This window comes from Coregonus clupeaformis, chromosome 21 (genome assembly GCF_020615455.1).
Source record: "Coregonus clupeaformis isolate EN_2021a chromosome 21, ASM2061545v1, whole genome shotgun sequence".
Taxonomy (NCBI): domain Eukaryota; kingdom Metazoa; phylum Chordata; class Actinopteri; order Salmoniformes; family Salmonidae; genus Coregonus; species Coregonus clupeaformis.
The window spans coordinates 2,450,686-2,474,661 of NC_059212.1; the positions used below are offsets into that span (position 1 = coordinate 2,450,686).

At 42.4% G+C, this 23,976-nt stretch overlaps 1 protein-coding gene across 1 annotated transcript in view; it reads right to left on the minus strand.

The window, feature by feature from the left end:
* Positions 1-11,025: 11,025 nt before the first annotated feature.
* Positions 11,026-23,976, minus strand: part of myo10 (myosin X) — a 326,310-nt gene continuing 313,359 nt past the window's right edge. Inside the window, exons 36-41 of the mRNA XM_045206170.1 lie at positions 22,307-22,514; positions 20,399-20,535; positions 16,217-16,337; positions 15,402-15,893; positions 14,836-15,027; positions 11,026-14,641 (exon numbers count right to left, since the gene is read on the minus strand). Of these exons, the coding sequence (XP_045062105.1) occupies positions 14,531-14,641; positions 14,836-15,027; positions 15,402-15,893; positions 16,217-16,337; positions 20,399-20,535; positions 22,307-22,514 (1,261 nt within the window). The 3' untranslated portion in view covers positions 11,026-14,530. The remainder of the gene's footprint in view (positions 14,642-14,835; positions 15,028-15,401; positions 15,894-16,216; positions 16,338-20,398; positions 20,536-22,306; positions 22,515-23,976) is intronic.

The window sequence follows — 23,976 nt, forward strand, 5'->3', positions numbered from 1 at the left end:
ATGGGCTAGCTTGTTAGGCACCTTGGTTGGCTAGTTAGCTACATTAGCTAAAGTTGTCTAGCTAGCTCACAAAGGACTTGTGGGCTCAATGTTTGCCCCATACAAAACACAGAAATTGTTTTGTTCCACGAGTGCATCTGTTTTACATGACTAATCAAATGACCTGTGAAGTCAGTTAGAAATGTCAGCAGGGATGGAAATTAAGCTAGCCCGAGGCTAGTACATTTCAGACTGGGCTAGTAGACAATGTTGTGCTAAACTAGCCTGACACAGCAGTGACATTTTGCCTTTACAGACATCGCATGCCACAGACTTAGGACCTGAATGTAGAAATCGTGGTCTGCTGGCCATTGCCCGAAATCCTTATGTTGCATCCTTGCATATCAGTCCCTTTCAGACAATCCCCCTATCACTGTTGGTCCTCCTCAGTGACCTTACAGCTGAGGGCTTTAACTTTCCTCTTGAGAATTAGAATCAGAAGTACAGTCTTATAGCTCATTGCAATACTTCACCTCTTTGGGCAAATAGTACCCTAGACTGTCCTGATCATCTAGTTGAGCATAATTCCTCCATCCCAGCAGAAATGTCCCATCCACATAGTAAGATTTTAGACCAAAGCCCAGTCTATTTTACTGCTACTATAGTCAAGTCTGTAGGTCATGGTATTTTAATATATACTGTATGTTACAATTTTAGTATTCAACTTAGCCAGCTAGTAAAAGTAATTTTTTAAAATGTGTTTCAGATGGGCGGACCGGAAACCCACGACAACACTTGGATCTGTAGCTGCCATTTTCCGGTGGGAAAGAGAAATGGCCCTGTATTTACCAGAAAAGGTAGCTCATCCACCATGACAGAAGAGGAAGATCCAGAATGTTGATTGGGAAACAAGAACAAACAATGAGGCATGAGGATTAGGTGTTCAGTATGATAAACAATGTGTTTTCTGTCCAGATAAAGAAGGTGATACAGCATTGAAAAAGACCCACCACTGACCAACTGTCTCTTCGTTTTCCAGTCCAACAGGAGTGCATCCCTCAAGCCATCCGATGCATGGACATCCTGTGCCAGTGTGATCCGGTTGTGGAGACTACAGCAGATCGAGCCTGTGGACAGAAGGTCAGTAACTCATCAAATATGATACAATATTGTGTAAAACATTGAATTTGTAGATGCATCAACATTTCTTACTTTATGTCCCCTTTTCCCCATGTTTTAGATATAAGGCGTGACATGTGGAACATCAGGCTCACCCCACAAGAAGCAGTGCACGATCAACGCCACCCTCAATAAGGAGATCTGCTGGAAGTGATATACTCTCATTCTGGGGGTAAGACATAATTTAAACATCACAGATATAAATTCCCGCTGTGCCCATGATAAAATGCAATGTGAATTGTTGTACTACTGAATGAAACTGAGGAGATGCACTCAGACCAGTCTTTGTGATTGAACTTACAGTACATTAACTACACTACTTTAGTTGGCTGCTTTGAGCAAAACTTGAATGTAATATAACCTACTCTTGGAGCCTATTGTTTGTGTATGATCTTTATTCATTGTTCACTTGTTTTTTTTAACAATATCAGGTACAAGGGGTAAGAAATTATTTGAAAATCACAGATATAAATTCCCACTGTGCCCATGATAAAGTTAACTACATTACTTTAGTTGACTGCTTTTAACAAAACTTGTATGTAATATAACCTATTCTGGGAGCCTAGTGTGTGTGTATGAACTATGTGGAATATTTTCCCCTGCAAACAGGGACTGACAGGAGGAGCAATATGAGTCTGCCAGAGGTCGTCACGCTGATGGGGATGGTGATGGAGGCTTTGGTGGTCCTAACAACGAAGAAGCAGGTGTCCCTTCCAGTGATGTGGAGCTGACCTTGGACCTGCTGCCAGTAAGGATTGTCTTCACGGAGGCTGTAAGACCCTCCCTCCTTGATATAGAAATTATTCGACTTCACTGCCTCTTCAATGGCAAGGTCCCTTGCACCAATAGGGACACTTGACATCCACCACTGCTGTGGTGCCCACCAGACCATCCAGTGAGGCACCCAGGATCCCAGACCCCATGACCCAAAGCCCTGACTCCATGCCAGCCAGGATGCTTGCATGCCCCAGCTGCCCTTGTTTTTTAAGGGACAGATCGACATTTACTGGGGGGAGGGGCTGGTCCCAACTCAAGGTGTCATGAAAACAAATGCACCTCCCTGCCCAAAGTAAAAAATATTTTCACATGACCCTCCCCTTGTACTGTAAAAAAAAATTGAACACCCTTCCCCCTCATAGAATTACCTAAAAATAATGTTTACGATCACAAATAACAATAACTGTAGAGACGCTGTGTTTATAAACGTGGATAACGACTTTGCCACTTCAGCATGCATTTGTGGCACATTCGATGCCACGCAGGGCTACGGGCCAGAAGGTTAAGGGTTCGCTGACCACCACGGACGAGCTCACTCTCCCTGCCTGTTCATTACACTGCAATCAGAGCCGGCTGCAGACAATGATCAGCTAGGGGGAAATCAGATTTTCAACATTTTGATGCCATATTTAGAATCATATAATATATACAGTGGGGGAAAAAAGTATTTAGTCAGCCACCAATTGTGCAAGTTCTCCCACTAAAAAAGATGAGAGAGGCCTGTAATTTTCATCATAGGTACACGTCAACTATGACAGACAAAATGAGAAAAAAATCCAGAAAATCACATTGTAGGATTTTTAATGAATTTATTTGCAAATGATGGTGGAAAATAAGTATTTGGTCAATAACAAAAGTTTCTCAATACTTTGTTATATATCCTTTGTTGGCAATGACACAGGTCAAACGTTTTCTGTAAGTCTTCACAAGGTTTTCACACACTGTTGCTGGTATTTTGGCCCATTCCTCCATGCAGATCTCCTCTAGAGCAGTGATGTTTTGGGGCTGTCGCTGGGCAACACAGACTTTCAACTCCCTCCAAAGATTTTCTATGGGGTTGAGATCTGTAGACTGGCTAGGCCACTCCAGGACCTTGAAATGCTTCTTACGAAGCCACTCCTTCGTTGCCCGGGTGGTGTGTTTGGGATCATTGTCATGCTGAAAGACCCAGCCACGTTTCATCTTCAATGCCCTTGCTGATGGAAGGAGGTTTTCACTCAAAATCTCACGATACATGGCCCCATTCATTCTTTCCTTTACACGGATCAGTCGTCCTGGTCCCTTTGCAGAAAAACAGCCCCAAAGCATTATGTTTCCACCCCATGCTTCACAGTAGGTATGGTGTTCTTTGGATGCAACTCAGCATTCTTTGTCCTCCAAACACGACGAGTTGAGTTTTTACCAAAAAGTTCTATTTTGGTTTCATCTGACCATATGACATTCTCCCAATCCTCTTCTGGATCATCCAAATGCACTCTAGCAAACTTCAGACGGGCCTGGACATGTACTGGCTTAAGCAGGGGGACACGTCTGGCACTGCAGGATTTGAGTCCCTGGTGGCGTAGTGTGTTACTGATGGTAGGCTTTGTTACTTTGGTCCCAGCTCTCTGCAGGTCATTCACTAGGTCCCCCCGTGTGGTTCTGGGATTTTTGCTCACCATTCTTGTGATCATTTTGACCCCACGGGGTGAGATCTTGCGTGGAGCCCCAGATCGAGGGAGATTATCAGTGGTCTTGTATGTCTTCCATTTCCTAATAATTGCTCCCACAGTTGATTTCTTCAAACCAAGCTGCTTACCTATTGCAGATTCAGTCTTCCCAGCCTGGTGCAGGTCTACAATTTTGTTTCTGGTGTCCTTTGACAGCTCTTTGGTCTTGGCCATAGTGGAGTTTGGAGTGTGACTGTTTGAGGTTGTGGACAGGTGTCTTTTATACTGATAACAAGTTCAAACAGGTGCCATTAATACAGGTAACGAGTGGAGGACAGAGGAGCCTCTTAAAGAAGAAGTTACAGGTCTGTGAGAGCCAGAAATCTTGCTTGTTTGTAGGTGACCAAATACTTATTTTCCACCATAATTTGCAAATAAATTCATAAAAAATCCTACAATGTGATTTTCTGGATGTTTTTTTCTCAATTTGTCTGTCATAGTTGACGTGTACCTATGATGAAAATTACAGGCCTCTCTCATCTTTTTAACTGGGAGAACTTGCACAATTGGTGGCTGACTAAATACTTTTTTCCCCCACTGTATATACAATAACAAAAAAAAGAGTACAATATATTTACAGTTTGTGAGTGAGTTTTTGTTTTACTTGAATAAACTGCTAATTTTGCACTTAGCTTTGCTGTTGGAAAACCACATCAGTGTCTGACATTTGGCTGTTGCAGATTTTATCCGCGCAGTCCATCCATGACCACTTAGCTGGTGTAGGTTTGGATGATCCGTCTTTCAGTGGAGTCGATGCTATTAGGCCAAAGTTATCTACTGGCATGGTAGTGCCAACTGCCACATTTTTGTGAACTGGGAAGGTCTGCAGAGGAGATTTTGAAATTACTACAACAGATTGAATATATTGAATATCACGCTATAACATGATAATAAAAAGACAAGTAGCTACATCAACAGCCATGTTGCACTGTGCTTTGCTGTTGGAAACCCACATCAGCGTCCGAACTTTCGGCTGTTGCAGATGCACCTCCCCCGATTTCACTCCTTGACTTGTCAGCAGTCGGTTGCTTCAGCCTTACCACTCAAACGAGCCCAAGCCATGCCTTACAAGTTTGTGGTTGTCGTCATCTGATCAAGATAATAAGATCACTGCATCTGTATTGTGACCCTGGTCCCTCCCTCTATGCAAATTAATTAATGAATCCAACTGTGAGGACGCAGTATGCGAAGGCAGTATGGTAGATGGCATCCACAGGTTTAAGAGTAGTGGCTGCAATCTGGTAAATGGTGTCACCATAGTCAAGAACTGGCAGGAAAGTTGACTGGACAATCTGATTCCTGCTATTTAGGGAGAGGCAAGATCTATTTCTCTGAAAAATAATCCCACTTCGAATTTTAGCTTTTTAACTGGGAGAACCCTCCAATGACTAAAGATGTAGTCCATAATTTTCTTATTTTTCTTATCCACCCCACCTGTACTCATAAGTCGAGCAGTGAATTTCAAAGTACAGATTCAACCACAAAGACCAGGGAGGTTTTTCAATGCCTCGCAAAGAAGGGCAGCTATTGGTCGATGGGTATTGAATATGAAAACATACAATCTACCTGCAGTGAAACCCTCAACATTTACATCACATTCAGTCATCTAACAGACTCCCATCCAGAGTGACCCACAGCAGCCCCGCCCAAGGGTCCGGGTTTGGCCGGTGTAGGCCGTCATTGTAAATAAGAATTTGTTCTTAACTGACTTGCCTAGTTAAATAAAGGTTAAATAAATAAAATTAATAAAAAAATAAAGGGCATGTCGACAGATCTCCCACTAAGTCAAAACGGGGACCTGAACCAGCGACCTATCGGCCACCGGCCCAAGCTCTCAACCACCAGGCCACCAACCATCCAAGATCCCCCTACAGTTCCCCGAGACTGCCCCTTAACCATTCCAGACACCCCCAAATTACCTCTCCCTCCATTCCCCACCCCTAAACCACCTTCCAAACGACCGTCCCCCAATGCAAAAAAAGAGAAAAACAAAGGAAAGCAACGTCAGAAAACAACAATGCAAAAAGACATCAAGGACAGCAAACATCTAAACAGCAAGGTCAACTATATACGTTTGAGTGCATGTGTGGCACTATTTACGTGTGTGTGTGTGTGTCCGTGTGCACGTGTGCGTTTGAATGCGAGTGTGTGTGTATGCATGTGTACACGCGTACAAGCACATGCGCGGCATCAGCCTCAGGCAAACAGGCATTGGATGTAACAGTGTCATTCAAACGTACTTTATTCTAGTTTATTTTGACTTTATTTTTGACTTTTATCTTTGACCGTCATTCTATCCTTCGCCCAGCAACTCCACTCCCACTTGTCTCCAGTTCCACATCCCAACCCTCAATTTCCCTCAGCCCATCCCACCTATCTCTGCTGGCCACCCTCTTCGGATTTCTACGCTCCATATATCTTTCAACTATGCTGTGATGTTTAACATACAATTTGAATCTATCTAATCCAATAGAATCCACAGATTGTCAGTTGAAGATAAATAATTTTACTAAGAGTATTAGTAATTGACTGACCAGGACTCTGCAGAGCTGTGATGATTGTATGCCCCAAATATTCAACCTTTTGTTGGTGGCGAGAATTCTGTGCAATAATTTAAGCTGAAAAGCACGAAGTCTTGAATCTTGCGTCGTTTTATATATCAACTCATACACCCTGTACCACGAAATCGGTACATCAAAAATCTCTTCCCAGCTATTTTGCAATCTGTTTAGCACAGCTGTTAACATCCTGGTCTTCAAATGAAACTGGTATACTTTACTATTTATGCCATTTTTGTTCCTCCGACAGTTTTGAATCCTTTTATTGGGCAGACAGACCAGTTCCCTACCTCTTCCCGCAGCCACCTGCCTCCTCCATTTTTTGGGTAATGCTATTTACATTTTAGTCATTTAGCAGACGCTCTTATCCAGAGCGACTTACAGTTAGTGAGTGCATACATGATTATTATTTTTATACTGGCCCCCCGTGGGAATCGAACCCACAACCCTGGCGTTGCAAACGCCATGCTCTACATCCCTGCTCTACATCCCTGCTATAATCAATTGGTTGTAATCTTGGATTGAGCAGACCTTCCTATACAATTCCGATAACTCCATGAAAGACATACAGTGTTTTCAGAACAATATATGCAACCAAAAAAAGAGTAGGTAGTAACACGAAACATATGCCTTCGGAAAGTATTCAGACCCCTTGGACTTTTTCCACATTTTGTTACGTTATAGCATTATTCAAACATTTATAAAATTGTTTTTTTTCCTCATCAATCTACACAAAATACCCCATAATGACAAAGCAAAAACAGGTTTGTAGACATTTTTGCAAATGTATTAAAAAGAAAAAAACTGATATCACATTTACATAAGTATTCAGACCCTTTACTCAGTACTTTGTTGAAGCACCTTTGGCATCAACTCTTCTTGGGTATGACACTACAAGCATGGCACACCTGTATTTGGGGAGTTTCTCCCATTCTTCTCTGCAGATCCTCTCAAACTCTGTCAGGTTGGATGGGGAGCATCGCTGCACAGCTAATTTCAGGTCTCTCCAGAGATGTTTGATTGGGTTGAAGTCTGGGCTCTGGCTGGGCCACTCAAGGACATTCAGAGACTTGTCCCGAAGCCACTCCTGCGTTGTCTTGGCTGTGTGCTTAGGGTCGTTGTCCTGTTGGAAAGTACACCTTCGCACCAGTCTGAGGTCCTGAGCGCTCTGGTGCAGGTTATCATCAAGGATCTCTCTGTACTTTGCTCTGTTCATCTAAGCCTCGATCCTGACTAGTCTCCCAGTCTCTGCCACTGACAAACATCCCCACAGCATGTTGCTGCCAACACCATGCTTTACCGTAGGGATGGTGCCAGGTCTCCTCCAGACGTGACGTTTGGCATTCAGGCCAAAGAGTTCAATCTTGGTTTCGTCAGAATTTAGTTTCTCGTGGTCTGAGAGTCTTTAGGTGCCATTTGGCAAACTCCAAGTGGGCTGTCATGTGCCTTTTTCTGAGGAGTGGCTTCCGTCTGGCCACTCTACCATAAAGGCCTGATTGGTGGAGTGCTGCAGAGATAATTGTCCTTCTGGAAGGTTCTCTCATCTCCACAGAGGAACTGTAGAGCTCTGTCAGAGTCACCTCCCTGACCAAGGCCCTTCTCTCCTGATTGCTCAGTTTTGCTGGGCAGCCAGCTCTAGGAAGTGTCTTGGTGGTTCCAAACTGCTTCCATTTAAGAATGATGGAGGCCACTGTGTTCTTGGGGCTTTTGTACCTCTGACAGTTTTTATCTTTTATATTGGTCAGAGACCAGTATCCTACCTCCTCACGCTGCCACCTGACTCCTCTATTTTTGGGGTAATGCTGTAATCTTGGATTGAGCAGACCTTCCCATGCAATTCAGATAACTTCATGAAAGACATAACTCTACCATTCTGTTATTAAAATATAATTTAAAAACAAAATACCCTTTTCAAACATATTTTCAGTAAATACAGATAATTGTTATAGCAGAACATTTGAGTTCAACCATAATATTTGTTGGAATGTTTGTTATATGTTTTCTGGAGAATGAAATTGTAACCGGCAAATGCTTGTTTGAAAAAGAGAGATACTTTTTCAGTTAATCGAAAATGAGACATGGCAATCTGCACAACAGCGAGAAGGCCATTTTTAAACAATGGATGAGCTTTTCTTAGTAATCTACTTGAGAACCATTTTGGTTTCAAGTAAAACGTTTGTATGAGTGAAGCTATTAGAGAGAGGTTTATTGCTTTTATGATTAATAATCTCAACACACCCAGTTCAACCCACCCAGTTCATATTCATATATATAGGCACGCTTTATCTTGTCTGGCTTTGCATCCCAGATAAAGCTACATGTTTGTTGCTCATGTGAGTTAAACGAATCATCAGGAGCTGGCAGCCTCATAAGTAAGTGAGTACACCGAGATATGACTGCAGCGAGTGTAATTTTCCATAAATAAAGGTATTTACCTTTCCATTGTTGCACGATCTTGTCTATTTTTACTAGATTTCTATTGAAATTCATTATGGAGAGCTGTTTTATATATTTTGTGATATGAAAAGCAAGTATCTCTATGTCACCGTCAGCCCAAACTGCAGGGTAATGTAAAAGTTGTTGTAAATAAATATACAATACCTAATACGGTAGACTTATCATAATTAGGTTTTAGTCCAGAGAGGTCAGAAAAGGTATCTAGATCTTCAATGACACATTGTAGGAATCTAGCTTATGGATTTAATATAAAACTTGAGTCGACATACAGGGACACCTTTGTATTTAAGGCTTGGATCTTTAATCCCACTTCTAATTTTAGTTTTTTAACTGGGAAAACTATCTAAATATGTAGTAGATTGAAATCTTTTTGTGACAACAACACACAGTGCTTTCAGAAATGATTCATACCCCATACCTTTGTCCATATGTTGTTGTGTTACAGCCTGAATTCAACATTTATTAATTTGTGGTTGAATTTCAGTGAGGGAAAAAAGTATTTGATCCCCTGCTGATTTTGTACGTTTGCCCACTGACAAAGACATGATCAGTCTATAATTTTAATGGTAGGTTTATTTGAACAGTGAGAGACAGAATAACAACAACAAAAATCCAGAAAAAAGCATGTCAAAAATGTTATAAATTGATTTGCATTTTAATGAGGGAAATAAGTATTTGACCCCTCTGCAAAACATGACTTAGTACTTGGTGGCAAAACCCTTGTTGGCAATCACAGAGGTCAGACGTTTCTTGTAGTTGGCCACCAGGTTTGCACACATCTCAGGAGGGATTTTGTTCCACTCCTCTTGCAGATCTTCTCCAAGTCATTAAGGTTTCGAGGCTGACGTTTGGCAACTCAAACCTTCAGCTCCCTCCACAGATTTTCTATGGGATTAAGGTCTGGAGACTGGCTAGGCCACTCCATGACCTTAATGTGCCTCTTCTTGAGCCACTCCTTTGTTGCCTTGGTCGTGTGTTTTGGGTCATTGTCATGCTGGAATACCCATCCACGACCCATTTTCAATGCCCTGGCTGAGAGTATATATGCCCAACTGGTCCAATATTGCCAGGCGACTGGTCCTATCTGGCAGGCCGGCTGGTCCAATCTGTCCAGTCGGCTAGTCAGATAGTACCAGTCGGCAGGCCAAATGTGACCAGCCGGCCGGCCAGCCAGATAGGGTCGGCCAACCCTATCTGGCCAGCTGGTCGACTGGTCCAACTGGGCAGCCGACTGGTATTATCTGGCCGGCAGACTGGTACCATATGGCCATCCGGCATATCTGGAAGGCCTGCCTGGTACTAAATGACCCGACTGGTCCTATCTGGTCAGTCGACCAGAACTATTAGGCAGGCTGACCGGACCTATCTATTTGGCCTACCGGTCGACTGATACTATCTGGCCAGCCTACTGGTCCAATTTGGCTGGCCAACTGGTACTATCTGGTCTGCCGGACGACCCTATCTGGCTGGCCGGCCAGCCAACTGGACCTGTCTGGTCATGTACTGTATATTGATCATTTGAGGCACATGCTTCCATGCAAATTATTTTCCCCCCGATATTTTCTGAGTTCAAGAACCATCCAGTCCATTAGAGTGGAATATAAGCTGCAACGTTCCACAAGCACATATTTTGACATGCTTTTGATGGCTCAGACTACTATGTTTTTTTTTATATACTAGAATAGGTTTGGTTAAAAATTTGTTGATATGTAGAGTTCTTCTCATTGGGTAGAAAGCTCTGAGTAAACTCTGAGTAGTTTACGTATCAAGACATGAGGCTGTAGTAGAAGATAAATCTTTGCATCTGATTGATGATTGATGATTATTTTTCATCTGGGAGAATTCCACTACTGGAGTTCTTAAAGCTGTTTTTCTCTCACTTAATTTCCGGGTCAATAGTTCAGTGGTAAGTGTTTTTCTACAAACCTTTTTTTGAATGGTCATTGATAAATACAGTTGCTAGTATGTTAGAGATGGGATTCTGCTCAAGGTTAAGCATGTGTTTAGGAATAAACACTGCATTCTGCTCATTCAATACAGAATCAGCAAGCAAATAATGGTCTTTAACTACCAGTTAGTCTTACAATTTTGTTTTATGATATTGGTTGATTGGATTTATGTAACATTTTCCTCGATGCTCAATGCACTTAATTACCTGCCATGGTAGCCATTATGCACCAGACAGCTCATACATCAGCTATCACAGTGTAGCAATGAGGAGAGTGAATCATGACAATGAATTTATGTTGTGTCATGTCTTTGTCTGATTACAAGTTAGTCAGATTGTCTCCTCTAATCCGGAATACTGTTAAAATACAGAGGAACATAAAATACACATCAAATAACTCAAAACACAGACACCTGAGTAAATAGGTATTCATTTATTGCTAGAATCATCCTTTAATACATAACACAGCTAATACAAATGAAAGAAAAGATACACCGACGAGACCAGTATTGTATACTGATGTTATACTTTCACTGTAAATGTAAGCTTTGAAATTGACTTCGGGAGAAAAATAACATGGTTATCTCATATATTGCTTTGTGGTCATAGTTCAGTGAGAGAAAATTCAAAGATTTATAGACGTTTGAAACCAAATAAATTGAAAAAGAACATGTGTACATAATATACAACAAGGCACTGAGTAAGGCTCCTGCAAATCTTTGGGTGGAGCTGCCGCCCGCGGAGTTCCAGTGAAATGCTGTGGGGTGTCGCTTTAATGTTAAAGTAACCTTGCAGGAACTTTACGAGAACTTTGCTGGTAGAGGGAAATAATGAAGCACCGTCCAAGCTGGAGATCTTTGAGTTTGTATTGCTATGTGTTTTTCGTCCAGCTGTTTAAAGTAGACGTGTTTATTTTGGACCAAGCCGCCCTATCTATATTATAATACACTAAGCGTTCTAAGCTGCGGGAGGGTCTACTCCAAAATTATTTGGCTGATTTTCTGAATTTTAGTCTCAAAAGAAGCGTGTTTGTATTTTTATTTGCCAGATTCTTGTGTTTGGAATGGCACTGTTGCTATTGCATCATGTCAATGCCATTATGAAGTCATTTCACTCCCAAGGCAAAGCCTATAAAAGCACGGGTCCAGCTACTCAGTGGGTATAACAATAATCATGAACAGACAAAGACAATCCACTTCTCACCCAGTCCGCAGGAGGCGTAGAGAACACTCCTCGTGTGGCAGGAGGAGACATTAGGTCCCTTCCCTTACTAGCCAATAAGGTAAGTGTCCTTTGGGTTGCAAAGCTCACTAGGCAAAAGTATTCTAAATAAAAATGATGACTTTAAACTAACTACGACATATGTTCAATCAGATCAAGTGTTAACCGGCAATAGCAGACATCTGCATAGTGGATGTTTTGGCGGCGTTAGAGGTGGAACTGCATTGGAGCCATAAATCGGTGAGCAACTGCTCTTGCAATCATTGTCATGAAGCCACACCCGCCCCACTCATGTTAGAAGTGCAGAACGAGAATGTGTAGGTTATATAGAATTGATTACGCTCAAATTGAAAAATCATTAAACTAAATAATGAGGATTTTTATAATTGTATTCGAGGTGTAGATTACATCTCACATTCCAGTGTTCTAACTTGTAAACAGATGCATATGGGATTTCTGTTAAAGCGACTCTGTGCAGCAAATGGCGATGTCCGCTTTAGGAGTAATGCTGGGATCCACTTCTTTATTTGACAGCAGCGAAAATAAATGCTATGCGGATGTTGGCTAAAGCGGATCTGATTCAAAGGAGCTCTCAGGCCGGGATTCAGTCAGCTCAAGCATGAACAGGCGATAGCTGACACCCGACGGTGACTGAGGTGTAACTGTATTAAGAGCTGTCAAGCCACACCCCTCCCACTCACGTTAGGCTGTATAGTCTCTCGAAATAATGACACTCAAATTTAAAATCATTAAATGAAATAAGGATCTATATCAGCCTAATCGAGGTGTAGAGGCTGCATGGGATTATTACTAATGCGACTCAGTCCATCCAATGGCAATTTCCGCCATATCCTACCGCACGGAGCTGCTTGTGGATTTGATGTCGTTCTACCTCCGACATCGCCAAAACAACCGCTATGCAAATGTCGGCTAAAGCGGATCTGATTAAATTGGGCCCTTTCTCTTTTTAATATTTTCCCGGTTTTTATGTTTGGAATGGCACCACTATGGGAGATGATACTGTCATAAAGCATTTGATGTAAGTTAAGATGTAAGTTTGTAGGCCAAATTTGAATCTGTAGAATGACTAGGCCTATTAACCATAATTGTCATTGACTGGACATTCCTAATTACCATGGTAATTAGGCATCACAATAGTAATATTAATTTTGCAACATGCAGTACAGTATAAACTGCACTGCTACGCTAATAGTCTATGGCGGGCAGTGAGTAAAATCTTCAACAGTATCTCATGATGACTCGCTGCCCTGTTTTCCCCAACTCTTAAAAGTTAGGTATATAAGGATTTAAATAAGCATGAGTCAAATAAGCACTAGGCCTGAAACATAGGCCTTGTAGACACCCTGGAGAGGTGGAAATGATACTTCCATGCTTTGAAGTGGTTGCGTCCGTGCAATCTACAGATTCTAGCAGGTCACTTCACTCAAAACGTTATATTTTGGGGGCAGCTAAAACCCTGATTTGGTCAAACAGTACAATATTGATTCCTGCATGAAAGTGTTTGCCCTGCCCCTGTTTCTCCCTGTGTGCTCAGAGTAGCCTAGATTGAGAGAAGGGAAGAGAAAAATGCAATAGTTGCTGAACATTTCAAAATGCAATCGCAAGAAGAAACCGTAGGCTACTGTTGGGGTTTTGGTTTCGAGTTTCCCCTTCCTCAGTGATTAGCCCCAAGTGTGATAGCCTATTTGTACACAAAAGTATATTATTCTCTATTGAACAGAATGAATTGCCAATTCTGAAGCCCTATTTTGACAGTAATATTCTAGCAACAATAGCCTAATTGTCAATCAAAAATTCATGCCAACCACTCACTGGTTTAGGTATGCCATCAAAATATATTCATCATGCATTCCTACTTGGACATGTTCGATGACACAACTTGAGTTGATAAAATTGGTATACCCAGAGACCAGAAAGCTGAACAAATGTTTTGCAGGAGGGGGGAATTGAATTAAATCAAACAATTAATTTCCAATGATTTACCGTCTATAAGGATGGGGTGCCACTAAGCAGTCTGATATTTTAAGGGTTTATTTCAAGCACGTTTAACCCTTACATCACTGTCAATGTTCTCCTTTCAACAATCATTATATATTTAAAGATGCCACTTGAAAAGAGTTTGAGTACTGAGTTGCATATTTACATTTATTGATAATAAAAGAGATGGTTACTTAACAATCGGCAGGCCCCGAGTATTCCAAAGCTTAGAAGTGGGCGTCCAATTGAGCCTTCATCCATTAGAAGAACCAAACATGGTACTCATGAGTTGGTAGAAGTTTCTCCTAACCGCTGGTCCAGGGTCAGATTTGTTTAAATCTGGGGTTTGGTGTTGGTTAATCTGATCCTAGATCTGTGGTTAGGGACAACTTCTACCTTGAGCCCTTATACATTCTGACTGTCCATGCCCCAACTCTGCACACTCATAGGAACCACCACAGTAACACTAGTCTCACCCTGTAACAAAAGCCCTTGTAATGGTAGCACGTTAGCACCTTAGCATAAGAAAGACAAAGCTAGCTGGTTAGCAATAAGAGCCATGAGAAAGTCTCTCTGTCCCAGAGTGTTCAAAATCACGTTTGTCCAAAACATTGAGGGAAGGTGTCCTGACAAGGCTGTCGCAGGGCTCAACCTCCCTCAGCCCTCTGCTAAGTGATGAAAGGTGAAAGGTCTTGGACGACACCTCACCAGGTGCTACACTGGCTACCGTGGCTGCTGATGGATGTGGAGTTGCTGTAGCGCTTTTTTACGATCATGCTAATGTATGCTTTCATCAGTTTGGCAATGTCCATAACCTGGGGAAAGAGTGAAGGAGGAGCGGTTAGGACCTTACAGTTGACACAGTCTCTGTATAACAGAAAAGGGTTTGCAACACTTTCTATGAACGTATAATTATAATACTGTGTACCATTATTACATTGCATTAAAAAACATGCCATTACCATCATGGCTCCTTATAACAGCCTATATAATGGGTGGCTTAACATACCAGACTGGTCTCGAAGAGCAGTTCGCGGCCCTCCACGGCTATCTTGTAGGCGTTTGGCAGTGGGGCCCCAAACGAAAGGATGAGCTCATAGGGGAAGACCTCCAGGGGCCAGGGCTCGCCACGCTTATACACCGAGATGGCCTCCCTGCTCACCCCCAGCCACAGCTCCACTGGGAAGGCCCCGTCACAGGACTAGGAAAGGAGACAAGAAGGAGACAAGGTATGAGTAGGAGGAATGGGTCAACGATGGTGACAGATCCATTTATATCACTTATAGAGTTTTCCATTTCGGTCCGGATCTGGGCATTACTTTTTAGTTTCAGTCTCATCTTCATCAAGTCCTTTAATCAGGATTGTGTTCACAAGGCACGACACGGAAGAAAACGGACTGAATCAACAGGGAAATACAACATTAGATGTTCCATTGTGTGCCCTAATGAACACAACCTAAGTGTGATAGTGTTGGAATAGAACAAAAATGCGAAATGACTGAGGGTCCCAGACGAAACCCTGTGCTAAATGTCTAAAACCTAAATGTAAACCACTGTTTGGTGATGGCCACTCACCTCCACTTCGAAGAGCGTGGATCCATAGCCAGGCCACTCTCTGACCAGGGCCATGTACTTCACCATGGCCTGCTCCTGGTTCATCCCCTGCAGCTTCTTCCACTTGTTCACCAGGCTGGCTCGTGCTGCAGCTATCTCCTCCCTCATCCAAGCCTCCAGCGTATTCTCCTCCTCCAGCTTCTGGCGGCTCATTGAGCCGCTCCTGAAACTACGCCTTAGCGTTCCCTCCAGGAAGCTGGAGCGCTTCTTCTCCGAGTTTCCATCGGAACGGTCCACCACTGACCCCATGCCCAAACCAGTGGCCGGGGAGAAAGTCTTGTTGGAATTTTGGATGCGGGCACACAACCGAGTCATAGGGAACACCTGAGACATTTCGGGCACGGTAGCTTGGGGGTTGTAGTCTCCGAGGAGGTATTGTAGTCTCAGGGCGGCCAAGAACTGGAGGGTCTCCTCCGGGGCTGGGTACTGGCCTCTGATCACCGCCTCATGGGCCTGGAGGAGGACAAGAGAAAGAGAAAGGAGGAAAGAGGAAAAAGAGGGGGGAAAGAGAAAGAGAAGAGAAAAAATAGAGGAGGAATGAGAGACAGGAGTAAGAAAGCGAGAGAGAGAGATAGGTAGAAAGAAACAAAGAGGAAGAAGGAATCCTTTATTAAAGGACAACGATTGTCTTTGACAAGCTGTTATCATCGGATTAACGCTTAGACTGGCAGATACACAGCCAACACAACAATAACGGATCTTACTAATTTATTGGCTTCAGACATACTGACAGACAGAAACAGTGTGGATGGATGTATTTTTTCGCTGGTTCATACCTGCTCAAACATGAAGGCAAACTCAACACAGTCCTTGGGTACATTATCTGTGTCTAAGAAGCAGTAAAGCTTAAAATAGAACTTCCAGCCTGTCTTGGTCTCATCTTGACTTGCAGAGAGCCTGGAAAAGATGAGTGAGTGTTACTAGTACTGTTCACAGACTCACACACGCACACACATGCTCACACCGGTTACTTGCAGTCAGGGTAGGCTAATAAAATAGGTGTTAAAACCCTATTCCTTTTGGTTATCTAATGTTTTTTCACAATGTTTTTGGGGGCTTTTATGCTCAAAATCAAAACAATTTGCGAAAAATCCATCAAAGGCTCTCGTTGATCTGTGCCTACCTTCCCATCCAGTCAAATCGTTGACATGCGCAGCCATTCCTGCCTCCAGTCAATGTTGATGGACATCGTAGGCATAGGCCTCGCTGCTTATACTAGCTTCATTTGTTGCATTGAGCGGAGTTCATATTTTGCGCATGCATATTGTCTTTAAAGCTTAAACATTATTTGGGCGTGTCTACATAATTTGGCGTGCATCTCTTCAACTGAGTAAAAAAGCAACCTGACAAAATGGACACTATACAGCACCTAAAACTATTTTCCAAGTTGGATTTCCAAGGAAAACTTGGTGTAGGCTAAGTCATAAAAGGGAACCCAACACCTGCGCTTCCTGACCTTCATCAGAGGAAGGGACAGAAAATCATCTGATGGTTTAAACGGGAGTGGTATGAACGAAAAGACTGGCTGTATGGCTGTGCTACCAGTAGCCGCCTGTACTGTTTCCCCTTTTCAACAGGGTACAACAGAAGGCTGCTACTGCGACCTCAACAACCTGATGCCCTCATCAAACACGAAAAATCAGCATCGCACATCCAACACCAGATCACGGATCGATCTGCCGTTAAATGAGCAGCAAAAACAACAAGTCACCATGCACAATCCAAGGTAGCATAAAGGCAAACCGTGAGATTTTGAAGAAGGACCTTATTAGATAGAGCAACATATTTAGGGAAACTAGAGTTAGCATTTCGGGGTAATGATGAACCCAGACACTTGGGTGTTTTCGGATAGGCTTATATCAAACAGAATACAGAAGGATTTGCAGTCAGTGATGTAAGGACAGATGAATGGACCTAATTTACAAGTAAAGGTAGGCCTAAATGCATTTTCCTTTGCAATTAGCAGAGTAGGCTACTGTTGAATGAACGTGAGAATAACGGTTTAGTGGCGTATTCAAACTTGTAAAACGTTATCAGTGTGCGTGAAATGAACTGTGCCAACAAACCGTCTCCTGGCATGTACACAAACGGAAACAACTGGCTAGACAAAGGTGCTGTCCATTGAGCACCACAGAGTTAACCTGCCCCAGAACTGTCCATTCATCAGTGCTGAATCCTCAGCTACCGTTATAAAATATTTTCCTTTGTAGCTTACTTTCCTCATTTTCGCCATTGTTTGGTCGAGTTTGCTTTGTTTACCTTAATAAAGTAAGTAATACTTTTGATTTATGCCTTTTATTTCAATGCATTATGTAGATTTATCCATTGCTCACTATCTGTCATTCTTTCCATTTGCTGGTCAGCTGTTTAGAGCGCACCAATTGCTTTGTTTTTCATGTCGGCATTTGATTTATCATGATTTATATAATTTTGCTTTGATTAGAAATGTTTCTGTCATTTTGATTGTATGGAAATGTCATATTTTTTAAAACAATATTAACTATATTATTTATTATATAAATATTAAATAATATTTCACATAATAATATTATTATGTGTGTGTGTGCGTGGTGCATTGAAAAAATTGTCAATTAATTGTGAAAGACTATGGAGTTTGCGTTGTGACCTATTCGGATGAAATGTGTCCATATTGGTTGGTTGTAACTGTGGATGGTTACGTCAGTCTATAGACGGGTTGGTTGACATCACAAAAATTATGCATGCACATCGATGGGCCTGAAGGTCGCGTGATATCATGATTCTGAAAGGTCAGAATGACAAGAAGCTGCCATGTAGGGAATTGTAGGTGGCTCAATTCAGCTAGTTTTATATCTTGTTCTTGATACCATGTCTTGTTTTTAGAATCATTTGATAGCTAGCTAACCAACAACTGTAACAATGTATTTCAGAGACAACAAGTGCTCATTGTGCAAATGTATTTATGTTTTCAATAAACATTTGGAGACAATATAGTTTACATGTTGTCAACAATCTAAGCCAACCCTGTCTGTTTTGCCCCGTAGTTGCGCACGCAATCCATCTATTGCTGAGTTGAGTTGAGCAGTGTCATTTTGTCGGATGATATGAAATATGCGGCCTTCGGAGGCTACATTGGTATTTAGGTCTACATTTGGTGAAATTTTTTGTTAATTTCGGTTGATAGCCTATGTTACTCTGATTGTTGGAGCTATCTGTTGTATGGTGAACTTGGGCTTCATCAAGGTTTACAGTGGGGAAAAAAAGTATTTAGTCAGCCACCAATTGTGCAAGTTCTCCCACTTAAAAAGATGAGAGAGGCCTGTAATTTCCATCATAGGTACACGTCAACTATGACAGACAAATTGAGGAAAAAAAATCCAGAAAATCACATTGTAGGATTTTTAATGAATTTATTTGCAAATGATGGTGGAAAATAAGTATTTGGTCACCTACAAACAAGCAAGATTTCTGGCTCTCACAGACCTGTAACTTCTTCTTTAAGAGGCTCCTCTGTCCTCCACTCGTTACCTGTATTAATGGCACCTGTTTGAACTTGTTATCAGTATAAAAGACACCTGTCCACAACCTCAAACAGTCACACTCCAAACTCCACTATGGCCAAGACCAAAGAGCTGTCAAAGGACACCAGAAACAAAATTGTAGACCTGCACCAGGCTGGGAAGACTGAATCTGCAATAGGTAAGCAGCTTGGTTTGAAGAAATCAACTGTGGGAGCAATTATTAGGAAATGGAAGACATACAAGACCACTGATAATCTCCCTCGATCTGGGGCTCCACGCAAGTTCTCACCCCGTGGGGTCAAAATGATCACAAGAATGGTGAGCAAAATCCCAGAACCACACGGGGGGGACCTAGTGAATGACCTGCAGAGAGCTGGGACCAAAGTAACAAAGCCTACCATCAGTAACACACTACGCCGCCAGGGACTCAAATCCTGCAGTGCAAGACGTGTCCCCCTGCTTAAGCCAGTACATGTCCAGGCCCGTCTGAAGTTTGCTAGAGTGTATTTGGATGATCCAGAAGAGGATTGGGAGAATGTCATATGGTCAGATGAAACCAAAATAGAACTTTAAGGTAAAAACTCAACTCGTCGTGTTTGGAGGACAAAGAATGCTGAGTTGCACCATACCTACTGTGAAGCATGGGGGTGGAAACATCATGCTTTGGGGCTGTTTTTCTGCAAAGGGACCAGGACGACTGATCAGTGTAAAGGAAAGAATGAATGGGGCCATGTATCGTGAGATTTGGAGTGAAAACCTCCTTCCATCAGCAAGGGCATTGAAGATGAAATGTGGCTGGGACTTTCAGCATGACAATGATCCCAAACACACCGCCCGGGCAACGAAGGAGTGGCTTCGTAAGAAGCATTTCAAGGTCCTGGAGTGGCCTAGCCAATCTCCAGATCTCAACCCCATAGAAAATCTTTGGAGGGAGTTGAAAGTCCGTGTTGCCCAGCGACAGCCCCAAAACATCACTGCTCTAGAGGAGATCTGCATGGAGGAATGGGCCAAAATACCAGCAACAGTGTGTGAAAACCTTGTGAAGACTTACAGAAAACGTTTGACATGTGTCATTGCCAACAAAGGGTATATAACAAAGTATTGAGAAACTTTTGTTATTGACCAAATACTTATTTTCCACCATAATTTGCAAATAAATTCATTAAAAATCCTACTATGTGATTTTCCGGAATTTTATTTCTCATTTTGTCTGGCATAGTTGACGTGTACCTATGATGAAAATTACAGGCCTCTCTCATCTTTTTAAGTGGGAGAACTTGCACAATTGGTGGCTGACTAAATACTTTTTTTCCCCACTGTATTTGTGAGTAAATCTGGCTTTCATAATAGCCTGTGCCTACTCAGCCACCGACCTCACCGCACGTCACTGACACACACACACACACACACACACACACACACACACACACACACACACACACACACACACACACTTACTTTTCAAACTTGGCAAGGACGTCAGCCACCACAGTGCGGCTCTCAATGGCTTTGTCAGTGGTGTCATTGTGCTCAAACAGGGCGAACATGTTCCTGCTGTCCTCCATGGCCAAGCCCCGTATCAGCTTCTCCACCACCTGGGACACACACAGTTATCAACTACTTAGTGAGTGAACTATTTCTGCGGTAAAGAAAATGTTGAAGTAAGCAATAAAACAAATGTATGAAGTCAACAAAGTTCACTTTTGGCATTTTACGGCGGTTATCTTCAGCTAACTTGCAACCATTTACCTCCCGTATACAGCACACTGTAGACACATAGTAGTACAGGGGCTTGCGAAAGTATTCACACCCTTGGCATTTTTCCTATTTTGTTGCCTTACAACCTGGAATAAAATTGATTTTTTGGGGGTTTGTATCATTTGATTTACACAAAATGCCTACCACTTTGAAGATGCAAAATATATTTTTTTGTGAAGCAAACAAGACATAAGACAAAAAAACAGAAAACTTGAGCGTGCATATCTATTCACCCCCCGGAAAGTCAATACTTTGTAGTGCCACCTTTTGCAACAATTACAGCTGCAAGTCTCTTGGGGTATGTCTCTATAAGCTTGGCACATCTAGCCACTGGGATTTTTGCCCAATCTTCAAGGCAAAACTGCTCCAACTCCTTCAAGTTGGATGGGTTCCGCTGGTGTACAGAAATCTTGGGGCATTGACTAGGCCATTCCAAGACATTTAAATGTTTCCCCTTAAACCATTCAAGTGTTGCTTTAGCAGTATGGTTAGGGTCATTGTAGGGCGGCAGGTAGCTTAGTGGTTAAGAGCGTTGTGCCAGTAACCGAAAGGTCGCTGGTTCTAATCCCCGAGCCAACTAGGTGAAAAATCTGTCGATGTGCCCTTGAGCAAGGCACTTAACCCTAATTGCTCCTGTAAGTCGCTCTGGATAAGAGCGTCTGCTAAATGACTAAAATGTAAATGTAAATTGTCCTGCTGGAAGGTGAACCCCAGTTTCAAATCTCTGGAAGACTGAAACAGGTTTCCCTCAAGAATTTCCCTGTATTTAGCGCCATCCATCATTCATTCAAATCTGACCAGTTTCCCAGTCCCTGCCGATGAAAAACAGCATGATGCTGCCACCACCATGCTTCACTGTGGGGATGGTGTTCTCGGGGTGATGCCCTCCTTGCCTGGTCCGTGAGTTTTGGTGGGCGGCCCTCTCTTGGCAGGTTTGTTGTGGTGCCATATTCTTTCATTTCTTTAAATAATGGATTTAATGGTGCTCCGTGGGATGTTCAAAGTTTTTGATATTTTTTTATAACCCAACCCTGATCTGTACTTCTCCACAACTTTGTCCCTGACCTGTTTGGAGAGCTCCTTGGTCTTCATGGTGCCGCTTGCTTGGTGGTGCCCCTTGCTTAGTGGTGTTGCAGACTCTGTGGCCTTTCAGAACAGGTGTATATATACTGAGATCATGTGACAGATCATGTGACACTTAGATTGCACACAGGTGGACTTTATTTAACTAATTATGTGACTTCTGAAGGTAATTGGGTAAATTTGGTATTTAGGGGCTTCATAGCAAAGGAGGTGAATGTATATGCACGCACCACTTTTCCATTCTTTATTTTTTAGAATTTTTTGAAACATGTTATTTTTTTCATTTCACTTCACCAATTTGGACTATTTTGTGTATGTCCATTACATGAAATCCAAATAAAAATCTATTTAAATGACAGGTTGTAATGCAACAAAATAGGAAAAACGCCAAGGGGGATGAATACCTTTGCAAGGAACTGTATATGTCATATTTTGTTTAAGGTTATTGCAGTCCGTTACCCATCACCATTGCCTTTGGATCACCACAACCCTAAACTCCCAACTTGTTTCCCCCCCGGCTCTCACCTCTCCGGCGGTGGTGTGAGAGTTGATTGTGATTTTGCAGGAGCCTCCGCCATGGCAGTACACTGTGGTGGTCATATCCTGGCGCGCCACCACCGCCCGGATCTCCTCCAGGGAGGGCACGTACTCCCGGCCACGCGTCTTCCTCAATGAGTCCAGGCTGAACGAGGCGTAGCGTTCTATCTCCGTGCCCGGGAAGAGCTCTCGAGTCCTGGAGGAGAAACAGAGGGGAAGCCCTGTTATGCTGGTGCTTTTGTTGAGTTTTCAGTCTTCCGATACTAATGGAGTATTACTTTCATGAACTGGAAATAACAATTTCAGGATGCGCTTTACCAGATGTGAATTCTACATGACATGCTAGCTGCCACCATATTTTATGTCTATGAATATGACATGGTCATTTGGTAACACTTTATATGAAGGGGGTATACATAATGCCCTCATAACACCTTCATGAAACTATTCATGACCCCTTTGTGAATGCAGCGGTATCATTCATAACAACCTTCATAACACATTTATTCAACATCATTCATAAGGAACCTTCAAAATAAAAGTATTTTTTTCATTGCAATATTACAAGTAATTCTAGTAGAAAAATCTAGTGGGAGTGAGCCTGATGGTTGTTGGTGTTACTGACTGGGTTAGTCCTACACACCACAAGACTGTCTTAGCCTCTGCTGAGCTAAAGCCAAGGCATTAACATCAGGTCTCAACATGTTACAATGACATCAGTTGCTCTGGTGCCATCCAGACCAGGGTTCAAATAGTACTTTTGGGACTATTCCAATAATCAAGCACAGATAGTTAGAGCAGCCTTTCTCAAACCTCTCCTCAGGAACCCCCAGACGTATTTTAACTATTCCAGAGCTGGCAAACCTGATTCAACTAGTCAACTAATCATAAAGCCCTTACCTAATTGAATCAGGTGTGCTAGTTTGAGGTTACAACAAAACTGTGAAACATCTGGGGGCCCCCCGAGGAGAGGTTTGAGAAGCACTATTGAATTTGAAATACACTATTTACACCCAGGTCTGATTCCAACCCCTAAGGTAGGGAGGTCAAACTCAATTCCTGGAGGGCTGAGTGTCTTGCAAGTTTTCACTCCTACCTTGTACTTGATTGATCAATTAAGGTCATTGATTAGTTAGGAACTCCACTCACCTGATTGTTTAGGTCTTTATTGGAAAATAATTTTAAGGAGATAACAAAAACCAGCAAGACCCATGGCCCTCCAGGAGTTTGACACCTCAGCCTTAATGCCATTGTGGCCCTGAGCAAGGCATATAAACCCCTAAACTGCTACCTGGGTAATACTCTAAGGCTTAGCCGGTGCTCCCAGACTGTTGCGTAAATAGAGTGTCAGGGGGTTGGCTACTGTGACAGTAAAAACATGAATTTCCGTTGTACTGATGACTTCGACTCTTCGAAGGGACTTTTATTTAAAAATGTCTTATGAATGATGATAAATAAATGTGTTATGACGGTTGATATGAATAATTTTGCAACACTCATAAAGATGTTATGACTTGTTCCAATAAGGTTTTACCCCCTTCATATAAAGTGCTACTGGTCATTTAGCAGATGGTTTTATGCGAAGCGTTTTACAATCAGCTATCAAAAATACCCAGCATGTGTGGCCCACAACTCCAAAGCCATCAGAACCATTTACA